Below are 18,008 nucleotides of genomic sequence, written 5' to 3' on the forward strand. Positions count from 1 at the left end.
TGAGTGGTGAGACTGCTGGAGTGTCACACCAGGCCCAACCAATCACAATGCTATAAAAGAAACACACACACACACTTACATTCACACACTGCAAAATCATATGGATTTTCTAAATATTTAATTTGGGTGGAGCTATCAAATGCAAGCAGGTTGCAATATCAACTCTATAACATTGTAAAACAAAGTAACAATTTATAAAGGAGCTTAAGGAATAGGGAAATGTCTGACAGAAACAGACAACAAAGAAAAGCGCCAGTGTTTTTTCTAGTGAGTTTTCAGGACTGTGTGGTTCCTGGAGTCCAGAGAACCCGGTTCCTTGCCACGGAACAAGCAAACGAGCTCCAGCAGACAAGCATGTAAGTTAGCATGTGCTCCACGCTTAGGAGTCATGCTCTGCTGCGGTTTGTTTTGTTCTGGTGCTGGAGCTCTAACCCAGGGCCCTGCACACATGTCAAGCACAGGCTTTTCCACTGAACTCCTCTTCTGCACCCTGATGTCTACAATAGAGAAGCATCTGCTGAAACTGTGGTGTGTTTTTCCATATGTTAGGCTGTACTAAAAATGAGACTGGGAGTTTAGCTTAATGATATAGCACGTGCTTAGCATATGTGATGCTCTGTTCAATACACACACACACACACACACACACACACACACACACACACACACAGAGGCTTTCTGATGACTTCAGTTGATATTGCTGGGGAATCTAACTCAGGGCCCCAGGCATATAAAACCAGTGCTCAACCTCTTGCTTCTACCATTCTCTCACTAAATTTCTAGCTCGATATTATGCATGCTTGTATGCATATGCATGCCAACACATGTATGTAGAGGCCAAAGGGTGATATTGGTATCTTCTTCAATTGCTCTCCACCTTAATTCATTTTTTATTTTGTTTTATGATTTTTGAGACGGGGTTTCACTGTATAGCCCTAGCTGTACTGGAATTAACTCTGTAGACGAGGCTGGCCTTCTGAGTGCTGGATTAAAGACTTGTGCCACCACTGCTAGGCTCCTTCCTCCCTCCCTCCCTCCCTCCCTCCCTCCTCCCTCCCTCCCTCCCTCCCTCCTTCTCTCTTTCTTTCTTTTTTTTTGAGACAGGATTTCTTTGTGTAACAGTCCTGGCTGTCCTGGAACTCACTTTGTAGACCAGGCTGGCTTTGAACTCACTGAGATCCACCTGTCTCTGCTGCCCAAGTGTTGGAATTAAAAGTGTGCACAACCGCTGCCTGTCTTGTTCTTGTTTTTGTTTTTTTTTTTTTTGTTTTTTTTTTTTTTTTTTTTTTGAGGCAGGCTTTCTAGCTGTTCCAGAATTCACAATGTAGAACAAACTGGTCTTAAACTCACAGAGATCTCTGCCTCTTGAGTGCTGGGTGTAAAGGCATGTACTAGCTCACTGGCTCCATCTTAACTTTTGAGACCAAGTCTCTCACTGAACTTGGAGGTTCCTGATTCAGCTACAGTGGCTAGCCACCAACCCCAGGGGTCCTCCTATGTCCTTCTCCCCAGTGCTAGGATTATAGGTATGCATCCAAGTACTCACGCTGTTGTTGATATTTTGTGTGTGTGTGTGTGTGTGTGTGTGTGTGTGTTTTGTTTCAGACATGGATACTGAGGATTGACCTCAGATCCTTATGTTTGTATGATAAGCACTTTTCCAAACTAGATGTCTCTTAAGCCTATGAATAGCAATTTTTAGAAACAACAACAAAACTCTCTTGGCCCCTCTTATCCCATGGAAACATGATTGATAGCAAGTGAAAAAACTAAGACCTGCAAATTTGGTGAAGGCTCTGCACCAATTAAATCAGAAAGCCAGGTGATTATACAAGGCCCCAGACTTATACCAAAATGTCAAATTCTGTGAAGTATTCTCAGCCAAGAAGAAATCCTAATGAAGAGAGGATCCAATTTCATGACTTGAAATAAACTAATGATTGACAGTTCCTAGTTTGCTCCTTCTGTTAACAAACTTTGTCTTGTTTTGAGACAGGGTCTGGATAGGGCTAAGACTGTCCTTGAACTCTCATCCCTCCCAACTCAGTGTCCTAGGTGTGGGGATTATAGGCACGCATCGCATTACCCAGCTATAGCAAGGATTTCTGAACCAGTACAACATACATTTATAGACACACATTACACTACCCAGCTATAACAAAGATTTATGAACCAGTACAACGTACATTGCAAAACGGCACTTTTTTCTTCACTTCAAGGAAATGGAGCTGAAGTCTCTTACCAAGATGATAGAGATCCAGTTCCAGTCCGAGCCAGAAGCAGAACTGTGGTGAGTTCTGTTCAGTATTGCTTCTTTATTCCTTGCAGTTTGTCATAGAAAGCTGAACAGGCAAGTCATTTTTTGTTTTGGGGAGAACAAATCATTCAAACCACATGAATGTCTTACAGAAAGGCGGCAAGATGGGCTTAGTGAGATGGGAGTGACATAGACTTTTTAAATACCCTAAATCCTTTGGCTGGCCCAGGATATGGAGGCGGTGGTGAGACACTGTGCTTTCTGGTCAGTGCTACTGCCTGTTCATAGGAAGGTAGCCCTACGTCCTCTGAAGGTGGCGATGAAGGCAAGACAACCTCCTCAGGGCTTCTGAAGATGATGGAGGGTATGTGTCTGGTCCTTCTTGTGTAGACAGCTGAGGAACTAGAGAGAGAGATGACATTTAGGTTTAAGAGAGGCAAATTTCTGGATTAAGTTATGACATTAAACATTCTAGAAGCCAGGCAGTAGTGGGACACTCCTTTAATCCCAGCACTCTGGAGGCAGAGGCAGACAGATCTCTCTGAGTCTGATGCTAGCCTGGTCTACACAGTGAGTTCCAGGAGAGCCAGGGCTACACAGAGAAACTGTGCCTAGAAAAATTAAATGAAGAAAGAAATAAGGAAAGACAGACAGACAGACGGACGGACAGACAGACAGACAGAGACAGACAGACGGACTAAGAGCACTGAAGGTACACGTGGGTCAGAAACTGTACTCTGTCATCCTGTGATCAAAGTCAAGCTCCCTGACTCAGTTTCCTCCTCTCTAAACTGGGTAATAAAGCTATCTCAGCAGAGTTGTTGGTGTGGATGGAGGAGGACGTTTGATGTAATACTTCCAGCAGAGTGACTCTCTTTCCCTCCTGCTCCGGAAACCAAGCCCAGGCTTTGCTGTGAGGGGGCACGATGCCAAGCCACAGAGGTAGTCTCCACAGTGTTGCTGCCTGGTTGACCCTTGACCCTTCCCAAGCAGTATTTCTGTCATGTGATCTAGACATGGCCTGCCCTCCATGTTTATGTACCTCCTGAACCCTCCTTTCCAAGCCTCCCTTACTCTGGCCTCATTGTGTTTTTTATAGCTTTCTTCTCTGTCAAATAGAATTTTCAGGCCCCATCTGTCTCTCTGCTCTTTTTTCACCCCCTGAGACAGGGTCTCATGTAGCTCAGTCTGGCCTCAAACTCACTATGTAGTTGACGATGACTTCAAACTTCTGCCTCTACCTCCCCAGTATTGAGATTATAGGCATGACGTGCTGGAGATGGAATCATTGACTCTGTAAATGCCAGGCAAGAGATGTACAGCTGAGCTTCCCTCCAGCCGGCTCCTCTGTGCCTGGACTGGTATTGTTACCCTCTAGTAATGCTGTCTCTTTCTTTTCTCCAGCTTGAGTGACCTAAGCCCATTTACGCTTGGCCAAGCACATGGTAAAGCAGTAGCCTAGAGTATAAACACCTGGCTCCACCCTCAGCGCTGAAACACAAAGTTTAACCTCCTCTTCTCTTCTCCTGTTTTCTCTTTGTTTTGGGATTGAGCCCAGAGTCATGGGCATGCTGGAAGGCAAGTACTGTACCACTGAGCTACCATCTCTAGTCATTCTGAAATGTTAGGAAAGGGTCTTTTCAGGTTGCTGAGCTGGACTTGAACTCATTATTGTAACTGGCCTTGAACTGGCAAACCTCCTGAGTTCTAGAACTGCAGATTTGTACCACCACACCTAAAAAAAAATCCCAACAGTTTCATGAAACTTCATCAGCCAGTGAAAACTTAATGCAACGTGGGTCTGATGTTTTCAGCCTATGGCTTTCCACTCTCTTCTGTGAATTGCAAACTACATTAAAAAATTTTAAATCTCATGTATATGTATATATATACATGTATACATAAACATGCACACACATATACACACACATGCCGCACTATGCTTGTGGAAGTCCGAGAACAACTTTCTCAGCTGGTTCTCTCTATCACGTAGCTCTCCCTCTCTCTCTTTTTGGGGATGGGATGGGGTTCAAGACAGGGTTTCTCTGTAGCTTTTGAGCCTGTCCTGGAACTTGCTCTGTAGACCAGGCTGGCCTCAAACTCACAGAGATTTGCCTTTCTTTGCCTCCATGGTGCTGGGATTAAAGGTGTGCACCACCACTACCAGGCTCATGGAGATCTCAAGGACTGAATTTGGGTCATCAGGATTGGTGGCCAGTCCTTTACCCACTGAACCATCTTGCCAGTCCAGAAGCTACAATGTAAATGTTAGTAAACTGAGCTGTTTAGACTGAAGTTGACTGACTATAAAGTATCAGGGCATCACCTAATCTCCTATGGATAAGGGCAATATGATAATTAAGATTCAGACAAGTTTGACAAACCTCTAATCCATGTCTATAGAATTTTTACTACTAAGGGACAGTTCACATAGGTCTAGGGAGTTGTCTTGCAAACCTGATGATCTGGGTTTGGGTTTCCAGAAGCTATGTAAAAGCCAGACACAGTAGCAAATGCGTGTGCAATCCCAGCATGCTCATCGTCATTTCAAGTGTTTGTTGGACATTTGTCTATCTGCTTTGGAGAAAAGTCAGCTCAAGCCCTTTATCTTATTATAGGTTGTCTTTTTTTGTTTTGCCCTTCCTTCTTTTTTAAAAAACACTGCTTTGTTTTATATCAGTAGCCAGTGCTCTTAACTACTGAGCCATCTCTTTCAGACCCTCTTAGTTTGCCTTTAAAAATCTTAGAAATAAAATATTATTTTATCCTGTCAAATCCCAGTTTTATTTTTTCCCTCAGTCCTTCAGCCAGAAGTCAGGACTCAGCTCACATTCTCCCTGTATGTCCTCCAGCTTTCTCGTAGCCATCGAGTCTCACAGCTTCTCTTCCCTCAGACAAGTCCAGACTCCCGACTCCCCCGGGAGTCCCACGCTGGCATTCCAATGGGCGCTCCTCTACTTCACAGATTCTTCCTGCTCCGCTGTGTATTGTTTAAGAAATGTGTCTGCTTCTGCCATCACTGTGTTCCAGGAGGGAACAAATTACCGCTTTCTTAAAAACCTTTTCCCCAAAAGAAACCTTCTATTTCTCTTGTTCCATGGGGATCACCTGTGACCATCTTCCCTAAACTTAAATGACCTAATCCTATCATAATTTGGGCTCTCTCTCTTCCTCCCATTCTCTAGCTAAATGGTAACCACTCTATGCCTTCTTTGAACAACTCTCCTTCACAAGCCACAGAATCCCCTGACTAGGAGGTATACAGCAGCAACGGCAGCCCGTAGCTAGACACCAGCTGTGCAGAAGTTATACCGGGACTGGGGCAGATTCACTGTCACCTGCTGAGTTAAAAAACAAAACAAAACAACTTACTTATGACATGTCTCAACTTAAATTTCATATGAGCATATGAATGCTACGTAAATCTACAATCAGTATAATCTCTGAACAGGTTTTGTGCTTGGTTATTTTAGGATGGAATCATATCTTAGAGGAATATGCCAGAAAATATAAATCAATCGATGAATGCAAGTGTACAAGATGCTCAGTGTTTGGAAAATACTGTACCAGATTAACCAGTCAGACGAAGACTGTGTGGTTCCACTTATGTGAGTCAGAGTAGTAAGATTCCAGAGGCGGAAGGCAGGTTGGTGGAGAGCTTGGGCGGGGGGCTGGGGGCTTGAGCAGAAGACGGGGAGTGGCATGGAGCTGGAGCTGACTGTAAAGTCATGTGAACGAGATGAATTCTGAACTGGAACTACTTACTTACAAATAACAAAGAAGATAAATTGCTATTCTCAAAATGCATTAAATCTACAATAGTGTTTTCTTTTTCTTTGTGTATGTGTATGGTGTGTGTGTGTGTGTGTATGTGTGTGTGTGTATGTGTATGGTGTGTGTGTATGTGTGTGTGTGTATGTGTATGGTGTGTGTGTGTGTATGTGTGTGTGTGTATGTGTATGTGTATGGTGTGTGTGTGTGTATGTGTGTGTGTGTGTATGTGTGTGTGTATGTGTGTGTATGTGTGTGTGTGTGTGTGTGTGTGTATGCGTGTGTATGTGTGTGTATGGTGTGTGTGTGTGTGTGTATTCATGTGCAGAGGACAACTTTGGGTGTTGTTCCTCAGGAGATATTTTGGGGTGTTTCATTTGTTTGTTTGTTTGAGACAGGGTCTCATATGTAGCCCTAGCTGCCCTGGAATTCTGAATGTAGATCAGGCTGGTCTTGAACTCACAGAGATTCATCCTGGCTTTTTTTTGTTTTTTTTGACACAGGTCTCTCACTGAGACCAGTGCTCACTAAATTAGGCTGTCCTGGCTACGCAGAGAGCTCTAAGCATTCACCTGTCTGTCTGCCCAGTACTGGTACTGCAAACACATGCCAATACGTGCTGCCTTTTTACATGGGTGCTGGGGTCCAGTTCAGACACTCATGCTTGCATTGCAGGCGTATTACTGGCTGGGCTATCTGCAGCCTCGTAGTTGTTTCTTTCAGTTTTTGTTTTTTTATTTTTTTCGAGATAGGGTTTCTCTGTGTAACAGCCCTGACTGTCTTAGAACTTGCTCTATAGACTAGGCTGGCCTCAAACTCACAGAGATCTGCCTGCCTCTGCCTTCCTCTGTTGGGATTAAAGGCATGCATTCCAGGAATTTTGTTTATTTCCTTATTTTAATTTTTACTTTGTTAACATTTTAAAATTTGTGTGTGTGCGTGTGTGCATGTGTGTGCGTGCGTGTATGCATGTGTGCGCGTGCGTGCACGTAGCTCTGTGCAAATGAGTGCAGGCGCAGGTGGAGTCCTGTCTCCTGGAGCAAGGGTTTCAGGTGGCTGTGAGCTTCCTAATGTGGGTGCTGGGTGTCAAAGTTGGGTCACCTGGAAAAGCAGCATACACTCTTGCTGGCTGAGCTATTTCTCAGGACCCTAAAAACATTGCTTCCGTGGGCAAAATATAGGATGAAAAAATTTGAAGACCTTAATCTTCATTATCGATACCTTTCCAGACATTCATATAGCAGTAAAATAACTTAAGTGATTGTGATTCTCTCCGATGAGCTAATATGATCTCCTTTAATCCTTCAAGAGGGAATGCTGTGCTGGCCTTGGACCGGCTATATTGCTGAGGATGCTCTTGCATTCCTGGTCCCCCAGCTCTTCCTCCCAAGTGCTAGGATGGCAGTCACGGTCCACCCCTGGCTTATGTGGGGCTACAAATCAAACTCAGGGCTTTGTATGCTAAGCAAGAGCTTTACTCTAAAAGAGCTTCATCTCTAGTTCCTGAGGAAAAATACTCTACTAAATGTTGTGGAGAAATGTGTCCTTTGTGTTTACTGATCCCATATAAAGGATTTTTATTTTTAAATAAGTAACCTTTAAAATGATAATTCTGATGAACTAACAGCCAAAGTCATAAAACTGGCAAAAGAAAGAAAAGGATACTCTGAAATTTTTAGAGGAATCAAGGTTTTTTTTGTTTTTGTTTTTCCTATTCATTTCAAAGATGAGGAAAACTTAAGGAGGGCAGGAGAGATAGCTCAGCCATTGAGATAGTACACTGCCCTTCCAGAGAACTCTTTGGTCCCCAGCACCCACACCAGTTAGCTCACAACTGCCTGTAACTCCAGCTCCAGGGGATTCAATGCCCTCTGGGATTCTCAGGCACTTGCACACATGTGGTGCACATAAATTCATATAAGTAAGCACATATGCAAAAATAATATTTTTTTAAATTAAGGGATTTAATGGGGCTTAGTGGTATGCCTGTAATTTCAGAATTTGGAATTTATTAATTTAAGGCCCACCTGGGATACAGAGTTTGAGGCCAGCATAGGTTACCTAGATAATGTCTCAAATGACAGAGAGCGAGGGGAGAATTTGCTTTCAGATCCATTATTAGATCCATTATTAAATAGTAGCAGAATTAGCATGAGAACCTTTGCCTTCTAATTACTAGTTGAGTGTTCTTCCTCTACAAATTATTCCATTATTTATTTATATCTGATATGAAATAATTAAAAAGTCTTATCCCATTAGTTTAAAGAGTGTAATTAAATTTTTCTGGTTTCATATTGGTCTACATTTAGACTTGAATGGTTGTATAATCATCTTTCAAAATGAACAAAATGCTGGGCAGTGGTGCTGCATGCCTTAAATCCCAGAACGCAGGAGGCAGAGGCAGGCAGATAGATCTCTGTGAGTTCATGGCCAGCCTGGTCTACAGAGTGAAACACTGTTTTGAAAACACCCCCCCACCACCACCACTCAAATTAAAATGGGGCTGGAGAGATGGCTCAGTGATTAAGAGCACTGGTTACTCTTCCAGAGGACCTGGGTTCAATTCCCAGCACCCGCAGGGCAGCTCACAAATGTCTGTAACTCCAGTTCCACGGGATCTGATATTCTCATTCAGACATACATGCAAGTAAAACACAGATGCACCTGAAATAAGAATAAATAAATTGTTGAATAAAAAATTTAAATGAACAAACACCTTCCACTTTTAACCAGTCCAGGGTGGGGCTATCGCTTAGTGGTAGAACACTTGCTCCACCTGTGTGATAGACACTTGCTTCCCCTGTGTGAGGCCTGGGCTCAGTTCCAAGCAGTGGGAAAAGGGCATGGGGTCCCCATTATGAGCCTCTTCGTTGACTTTGAAAGTGTGAACAGGAATACGTGAGCATCAGTACAAGCAGCCTGCTTAGCGTCTGGTGTTCCTTTCAGAAATGTCTCCACACTGAATCACCAAGATGCTCGACAACTGCATTAGCTTTTGTCAGCTTGACATGAGATGCAGTTACCTAGCTGGGCAGTGGTAGCGTGCGCCTTTAATCTCAGCACTCAGGAGTCAGAGTCAGGCGGATCTCTGTGAGTTCGAGGCCAGCCTGGTCTATTGAATGAGTTCCAGTAGAGCCCGACTGTTAACAGAAAAAAAAAAATCCTGTCTTCAAAAAACCAAAAAAAGCCCAGTCCTCGGGGCGGCCGGGCGGGCTGCACTTCCTTTGTTTCGGTGGCCTGCCTGCACCAAGGAGGGTAGGCGGTTTGTATGCGAGCTGCCCAACCAGCACGGAGGCCTGATCTCTCGGCCCCAGGAGAACCAGCGTTGGGGTGAGTTTCTGGCCCGCGGCGCCAGCCAGGGACAGGGATCTCGGGGGTCCCTTGGCCTCCTGTCTTTCTTGGGCTCTCTGCAGGACCTCTATTCCCTGGTTACTGCCTCTTTCTTCCTGGCCCACCCAGCTTCCGTCCAGAGCCCTCCCCACTTGGCCCCCCCCTGCCCTCTTTTGGCGCGTGGCATTGGGAGCTGGGTCCCAGTCCTCGGGGCGGCCGGGCGGGTTGCACTTCCTTTGTTTCGGTGGCCTGCCTGCACCAAGGAGGGTAGGCGCTTTGTTTGCGAGCTGCCCAACCAGCACGGAGGCCTGATCTCTCGGCCCCAGGAGAACCAGCGTTGGGGTGAGTTTCTGGCCCGCGGCGCCAGCCAGGGACAGGGATCTCGGGGGTCCCTTGGCCTCCTGTCTTTCTTGGGCTCTCTGCAGGACCTCTATTCCCTGGTTACTGCCTCTTTCTTCCTGGCCCACCCAGCTTCCGTCCAGAGCCCTCCCCACTTGCCCCCCCCCCCCCCCCCCCCCCCCCCCCCCCCCCGCCCTCTTTTGGCGCGTGGCATTGGGAGCTGGGTCCCAGTCCTCGGGGCGGCCGGGCGGGCTGCACTTCCTTTGTTTCGGTGGCCTGCCTGCACCAAGGAGGGTAGGCGCTTTGTATGCGAGCTGCCCAACCAGCACGGAGGCCTGATCTCTCGGCCCCAGGAGAACCAGCGTTGGGGTGAGTTTCTGGCCCGCGGCGCCAGCCAGGGACAGGGATCTCGGGGGTCCCTTGGCCTCCTGTCTTTCGTGGGCTCTCTGCAGGACCTCTATTCCCTGGGTACTGCCTCTTTCTTCCTGGCCCACCCAGCTTCCGTCCAGAGCCCCCCCCTTCGGCCCCCCCCCCCCCCCCCCCCCCCCCCCCGCCCTCTTTTGCGTCCAGGCGGGCTGCAGTTCCTTTGCTTCTGTGGCCTGCCTGCACCCAGCAGGGTAGGCGCTTTGTTTGCGAGCTGCCCAACCAGCACGGAGGCCTGATCTCTCAGCCCCAGGAGAACCAGCAGTGGGGAGAATCAGCATTGGGACGAGCCAGGGTTGGGCACGGAGACCTGATCCCTTGGTGCCAGGAGAGCCAACATTGGGGAGGCCGCGTTGGGTAGGCAAGGAGACCTGATCTGGTAAAAGAAGATCCATAAGGGAGTATTTGGAAGAAGAGATGGGCAGACGCCAAGGCAAGAATTCGCCCAACAAACTGAAAAGCAACATGAAGCCACCAGAAACCAGCGACCTCACAACAGAAGAACATGAACACCTTAATCAAGAAGGAGAAAAGATTAACTTCATGAAAGTTATTGACGCCCTTAAACAGCATGTAAAAAACGCCCTTATAGAAATGGATGAGAAATATAACAGAAAGTTTGAAAAATTGAATAAATCAGTGAATGATACCCTAGAAAACCAAGGAAAAACAATCAAACAGATAATGGAAACAGTTCAAGACTTGAAAACTGAAATAGAGGCAAAGAAGAAAACACAAACAGAGGGCCGGCTGGACATGGAAAATCTAGGTAAACGAATAGAGACTACAGAAACAAGCATAACCAGCAGAATACAAGAGATAGAAGAAAGACTCTCAGATTCTGAAGATACCATAGAGAAAATAAACACACTGATCAAAGAAAACAGCAAGTCCAACAAACTCTCATCACAAAACATTCAGGAAATATGGGACACAATAAAAAGACCAAACCTAAGAATAATAGGAGTAGAAGAAGGAGAAGTGCAGCTCAATGGTCCAGAAAATATATTTAATAAAATTATAGAAGAAAACTTTCCCAACCTAAAGAAAGATATACCTATGAAGGTGCAAGAAGCATACAGAACACCAAATAGGCTGGATCAAAAAAAAACATCCCCTCGCCATATAATTATCAAAACACAAAGCATTCAGAATAAGGAAAAAATATTAAGAGCGGCAAAGGAAAAAGGCCAAATTACTTACAAAGGTAAACCTATCAGACTTACACCTGACTTTTCCATGGAAACCATGAAAGCCAAAAGGTCCTGGATAGATGTACTGCAGAAACTGAGAGACCATGGATGCAAGCCCAGATTACTATACCCAGCCAAGCTTTCGTTCACTATAAATGGAGAAAATAAAATTTTCCAGGATAAAAACAAATTCAAACAATATGCAGCCACAAATCCAGCCTTACAGAAAGTAATAGAAGGAAAATCACTAACCAAGGAGTCCAATAATGACCACAATAACTCAGGCATCTAGAGACCCTTCATCAACACAAACCAAAGAAGGGATACACACAAACTCTACGACTAAAAAAAAATGACCGGAGTTAACAACCACTGGTCATTAATATCACTTAATGTCAATGGTCTCAACTCACCTATAAAAAGGCACAGGCTAAGAGATTGGATAAGAAAACAGGATCCAACATTCTGCTGTTTACAAGAAACACACCTCAACCACAAAGACAGGCACCTACTCAGAGTAAAGGGTTGGGAAAAGGCCTATCAAGCAAATGGACCTAAGAAACAAGCAGGTGTGGCCATACTAATCTCTAACAAAGTTGACTTCAAACTTAAATCAATCAGAAGAGATGGAGAGGGGCATTTTATATTCATAACAGGAACAGTTCATCAGGATGAAGTCTCAATCCTGAACATCTATGCCCCTAATATAAAAGCACCCACGTACATAAAAGAAACATTGCTAAAATTCAAGGCAGCCATCAAACCGCACACACTAATAGTAGGAGACTTCAACACTCCTCTCTCACCAATGGACAGGTCAATCAGACAGAAACCTAGCAGAGAAATAAGACAATTAATGGAGGTAATGAAACAAATGGACTTAACAGACATCTATAGAACATTCCACCCAAATAGGAAAGAATACACCTTCTTCTCTGCAGCTCATGGAACCTTCTCGAAAATCGACCACATAGTCGGTAACAAAGCAAACATCCACAGTTACAAAAAAGTATTACTAACCACCTGTGTCTTATCAGATCACCATGGATTAAAGTTAGAATTCAACAACAAGGCTACCCCCGGAAAGCCCACAAAGTCATGGAAACTGAACAGCCAACTACTGAACCATACCTGGATTAAGGAAGAAATAAAGAAAGAAATTAAAGTCTTCCTGGAATTCAATGAAAATAAAGAAACAACATACTCAAATTTATGGGACACTATGAAAGCAGTCCTAAGAGGAAAGTTCATAGCACTTAGTGCCCACTTAAAGAAAACAGAGAAAGCTCACATTGGAGACTTAACAGCCCACCTGAAAGCTCTAGAAAAAAAAGAAGCAGACTCACCTAGGAGGAGTAGGAGACTGGAAATAATCAAACTGAGGGCTGAAATCAATAAAATAGAAACACAGAGAACAATCCAAAGAATCAATGAAACAAAAAGCTGGTTCCTGGAGAAAATCAATAAGATTGACAAACCCCTATCCAAACTAATCAAACGGCAGAGAGAGAATTTGCAAATTAATAAGATCAGAAATGAAAAGGGGGACATAACCACAGACATAGAGGAAATTCAGAGAATCATTAGATCTTACTACAAAAGCCTATATGCCACAAAACTGGAAAATGTAAAGGAAATGGATACTTTCTTAGATAAATATCATTTACCAAAGTTAAATCAGGACCAGGTGAACAATCTAAATAGACCTGTTAGTCGCGAAGAATTAGAAGAGGTTATCAAAAACCTCCCTACCAAAAAAAGCCCAGGACCAGATGGTTTCAACGCGGAATTCTACCAGAACTTCCAAGAAGACCTAATACCTATACTCCTTAATGTATTTCACAATATAGAAACAGAAGGGTCATTACCAAATTCCTTTTATGAAGCTACAGTTACTCTGATACCAAAACCACACAAAGACTCAACCAGGAAAGAGAATTACAGGCCGATCTCACTCATGAATATCGATGCAAAAATCCTCAACAAAATACTGGCAAACCGAATCCAAGAACACATCCGAAAAATTATCCACTATGATCAAGTAGGCTTCATTCCTGAGATGCAGGGCTGGTTCAACATACGAAAATCTATCAATGTAATCCAGCATATAAATAAACTGAAAGAAAAAAACCATATGATCATTTCATTAGATGCTGAAAAAGCATTCGACAAAATTCAACATCCATTTATGTTAAAAGTCTTGGAGAGATTAGGGATACAAGGGTCATACCTAAATATAATAAAAGCTATATACAGCAAGCCGACAGCTAACATCAAATTAAATGGAGAGAAACTCAAAGCCATCCTGCTTAACTCAGGAACACGACAAGGCTGTCCACTTTCGCCATACCTCTTCAATATAGTGCTGGAAGTTCTAGCAATAGCAATAAGACAACATAATGGGATCAAGGGGATTCGAATTGGAAAGGAAGAAGTTAAACTTTCGTTATTCGCAGATGATATGATAGTGTACATAAGCGACCCCCAAAACTCCACCAAAGAACTTTTACAGCTGATAAACAGCTTTAGTAATGTGGCAGGATACAAGATCAACTCCAAAAAATCAGTCGCCCTCTTATACACAAAGGATATGGAAGCAGAGAGGGAAATCAGAGAAGCTTCTCCATTCACGATAGCCACAAACAGCATAAAATATCTTGGGGTAAACCTAACCAAGGAAGTGAAAGATCTATTTGACAAGAACTTTAAGGCATTGAAGAAAGAAATTGATGAGGATACCAAAAAATGGATGGACATCCCTTGCTCTTGGATTGGGAGGATCAACATAGTAAAAATGGCAATTCTACCTAAGGCAATTTATAGATTCAATGCAATCCCCATCAAGATCCCATCAAAATTCTTTACAGATTTGGAGAGGACAATAATCAACTTTATATGGAAAAACAAAAAACCCAGGATAGCCAAAACAATCCTATACAATAAAGGATCTTCTGGAGGCATTACCATCCCTGACTTCAAACTCTATTACAGAGCTACAGTAATGAAAACAGGGTGGTACTGGCATAAAAACAGAGAAGTTGACCAATGGAATCGTATAGAAGACCCGGATTTTACCCCACAAACCTATGAACACCTCATTTTCGATAAAGGAGCTAAAAGTATACAATGGAAGAAAGAAAGCATCTTCAACAAATGGTGCTGGCACAACTGGATGTCAACCTGTAGAAGAATGAAAATAGACCCATATCTATCACCGTGCACAAAACTCAAGTCCAAATGGATTAAAGACCTCATTATCAGCCCGAAAACACTGAACCTGATAGAAGAGAAAGTGGGAAATACCCTACAACAGATGGGCACAGGTGATCGCTTCTTAGGTATAACCCCAGAAGCACAGGCATTAAGGGCAACATTGAATAAATGGGACCTACTAAAACTGAGAAGCTTCTGTAAAGCAAAGGACACTGTCACTAAGACACAAAGGGAACCTACTGACTGGGAGAAGATCTTCACCAACCCCGCAACAGACAAAGGTCTGATTTCCAAAATATATAGAGAACTCAAGAAACTAGACTTTAAAATGCTAATTAACCCAATTAAAAAATGGGGCACTGAACTGAACAGAGAATTCTCAACAGAAGAACTTCAAATGGCCAAAAGATACTTAAGGTCGTGCTCAATTTCCTTAGCAATCAGGGAAATGCAAATCAAAACAACTTTGAGATACCATCTTACACCTGTCAGAATGGCTAAAGTCAAAAACAACAAGGATAGCCTTTGCTGGAGAGGCTGTGGAGGAAGGGGTACCCTCATCCATTGCTGGTGGGAATGCAATCTTGTGCAACCACTGTGGAAGTCAGTGTTTCGGTTTCTCAGGAAATTCGGGATCAACCTACCCCTGGACCCAGCAATACCACTCTTGGGAATTTACCCAAGAGATGCTCTATCACATGTCAAAAGCATTTGTTCAACTATGTTCATAGCAGTATTATTTGTAATAGCCAGAACCTGGAAACAACCTAGATGCCCTTCAATGGAAGAATGGATGAAGAAAGTATGGAATATATACACACTAGAGTACTACGCTGCGGTAAAAAACAATGACTTCTCGAATTTTGCATGCAAATGGATGGAAATAGAAAACACTATCCTGAGTGAGGTATCCCAGACCCAAAAAGAAGAACATGGGATGTACTCACTCATAATTGGTTTCTAGCCATAAATAGGGGTCACAGAATCTACAATTGGCGAACCTAAAGAAGCTAAGTAAGAAGGTGAACACAAGGAAAAACATATCGTTATCCTCTTGGATAAGGGAAGTAGACAAAATTGCCGGGGAGAAAAGTGGGATCTTGGGGGTGGGGTGGGAAGGGGGTAAGGGGAGATGGGGAGAGAAAAGGTAGAAGGGAAGGAGGGGGGACTTGGGGAAATAGGAGGATCGGGATAAAGGAAGGTTGGATAGGGGAGCACGGAACCACAATCCTTAGTTAAGGGACCCACTTTAGGGTGGGCAGGAGAATTGACCCTAGAGGGGCTCCCAGGAGCCCAAGCTGAGGTCCCCAGTTAGTTCCTTGGGCAGCTGAGGATAGGGAACCTGAAATGACCCCATCCTAGCGCAATACTGACGAATATCTTGCATATCATCTTAGAACTTTCATCTGGCGAGGGATGGAGATAGAGACAGAGACCCACACTGGAGCACTGGACTGAGCTCCCAAGGTCCCAATGAGGAGCAGAAGGAGGGAGAACATGAGCAAAGAAGTCGGGACCACGAGGGGTGCACCCACCCACTGAGACAGTGGAGCTGATCTACTGGGAGCTCACCAAGGCCAGCTGGACTATTACCAAAAAAAGCATGGGATAAAACTGAACTCTCTGAACATGGCGAACAATGAGGGCTGATGAGACGCCAAGGACAATGGCACGCAGTTTTGATCCTACGCAATCTGCTGGCTTGGTGGGAGCCTAGCCAGTCTGGATGTTCACCTTCCTAGATATGGACGGAGGGGGGAGGACCTAGGACTTACCACAGGGCAGGGAACCCTGACTGCTCTTTGGACTGGAGAGAGAGGGGGAGAGGAGTGGGGGGAAGGGGAGAGGGGTGGGAGGAGGGGGAGAAGAGTGGGAGGAGAGGGAGAAGAGTGGGAGGAGGGGGAGGGAAAGGGGAGGCTGGGAGGAGGTGGAAATTTGTTTTTTTTTTCTTTATTCTTCTTTTATCAATAAAAAAAAATAAAAAAAAAAACACTGAAAAAAAAAAAGAAAAAAAAAACCCAGAAACAAAACTAATAAAGAAAATAAAGAAGGCGGGCAGGCTGAACAAGTCAGGGAACAAAGCAGGAAGCAGAGCTCCTCCACAGCCCCTGCTTCAGTTCTTGCCTCCGGGTTCCGGCCTTGGCTTTCCTCAGTAGACTGTGACCCACGATTTGTAAGCCAAACAAACCCTGTCCTCCTCAAGTTGCTTTTTATCACAGCAGTAGAAACCCTTAACCAAGACAGTTTTGCACATTATTATGGTCCCTATGAATTCTTATCGATCTCTGCTAATGTACTATTTAATCCTTAATTGGTAATAATTTTATTAATTTTAAGGTATCAATAATAGGTTAAAGCCAGTCCCCTCTCCCTTGAAACAAAGTGTCATATGTCCCAGACTGGCTTCCACTTTGTTATGTAGCCAAGGGTGATCTTGGAACTTCTGACCCTCGGGCGGCCTCCACCTTCGTGGTGCTAGTGTTTGTAGGCGTGTGCCACCACACCAGGCTTATGCGGTACTGGGGATTGAAGCCAGGGCTTCTTGCACACTAGGCAAGCACTCTACCAACTGAGTTATACCCTCAGTCCTTAAGTTCTACATAGATCTATTGCGTTTATGACCCACTAAAGTAATAGATGTCCTGTTTGTGAAAATAATGGGGCAGCGGTGTCACAGGGAGTGGTGTATGCATTTGAGGCAAGTGCTCCGCTGCTCAGTGGTATCTCTGGTCTCTGTATGTAGCCCAGACTGGTACGATCTTGAATCCTGTTTCCCTACCTCCTGACTGCTGGGACTGTAGATCTCAGCAGCTACACCTAGATCTTATTTTTTTTCCCATTTATTTATTTATTTATTTATTAAAGATTTCTGTCTCTTCCCCGCCACCTCCTCCCATTTCCCTCTCCCTCCCCCAACCAAGCTCCCCTCCCTTGACAGCCCATAGAGCTATCAGGGTTCCCTGCCCAGTGGGAAGTCCAGGGACCACCCTCCTCCATCCAGGTCTAGTAATACACCTAGATCTTATATTCTTTCGAAGGATCTTAGAAATAGCATCTTTAGCCCACATTTGCCACGACACACAGGTGCCCATACACACATACACTAAAGAGATAAATACATTTAAGAAATTTTAGAAATAGCATCATTGGATTGTTAATGTGGATGTTAAAACATCAAACATCTGTCAGCCTAGATTCTGGGAAGACAGAATTAGATGTAATGTGGGCCCTTAACAGGCCCTGGAGTAGGGAGAGGACACTAACAGAGAAACTGGCAAAATGTAAGCGTAGAGTTTAGTTAATGATGATAGTACAGTGTGTGTGTGTGTGTGTGCATTGTGTGTGTGTGCGTGCATGTGTGTGTGCGCGCATGTGTGTGTGCGCGCATGTGTGTGTGCATTGTGTGTGTGCGCGCATGTGTGTGTGCATTGTGTGTGTGCGCGCATGTGTGTGTGCATTGTGTGTGTGCGCATGTGTGTGTG

General features: G+C 44.3%; 1 protein-coding gene across 1 annotated transcript in view; it reads right to left on the reverse strand.

Annotated features, from left to right (window-relative positions):
• Positions 1-1,594: 1,594 nt before the first annotated feature.
• Positions 1,595-18,008, reverse strand: part of Prrg4 (proline rich and Gla domain 4) — a 32,138-nt gene continuing 15,724 nt past the window's right edge. The window contains exon 6 of the mRNA XM_075961611.1: positions 1,595-2,659. Coding sequence (XP_075817726.1) covers positions 2,428-2,659 — 232 coding nt within the window. The 3' untranslated portion in view covers positions 1,595-2,427. The remainder of the gene's footprint in view (positions 2,660-18,008) is intronic.

This window comes from Microtus pennsylvanicus, chromosome 2 (genome assembly GCF_037038515.1).
Source record: "Microtus pennsylvanicus isolate mMicPen1 chromosome 2, mMicPen1.hap1, whole genome shotgun sequence".
Classification (NCBI taxonomy): domain Eukaryota; kingdom Metazoa; phylum Chordata; class Mammalia; order Rodentia; family Cricetidae; genus Microtus; species Microtus pennsylvanicus.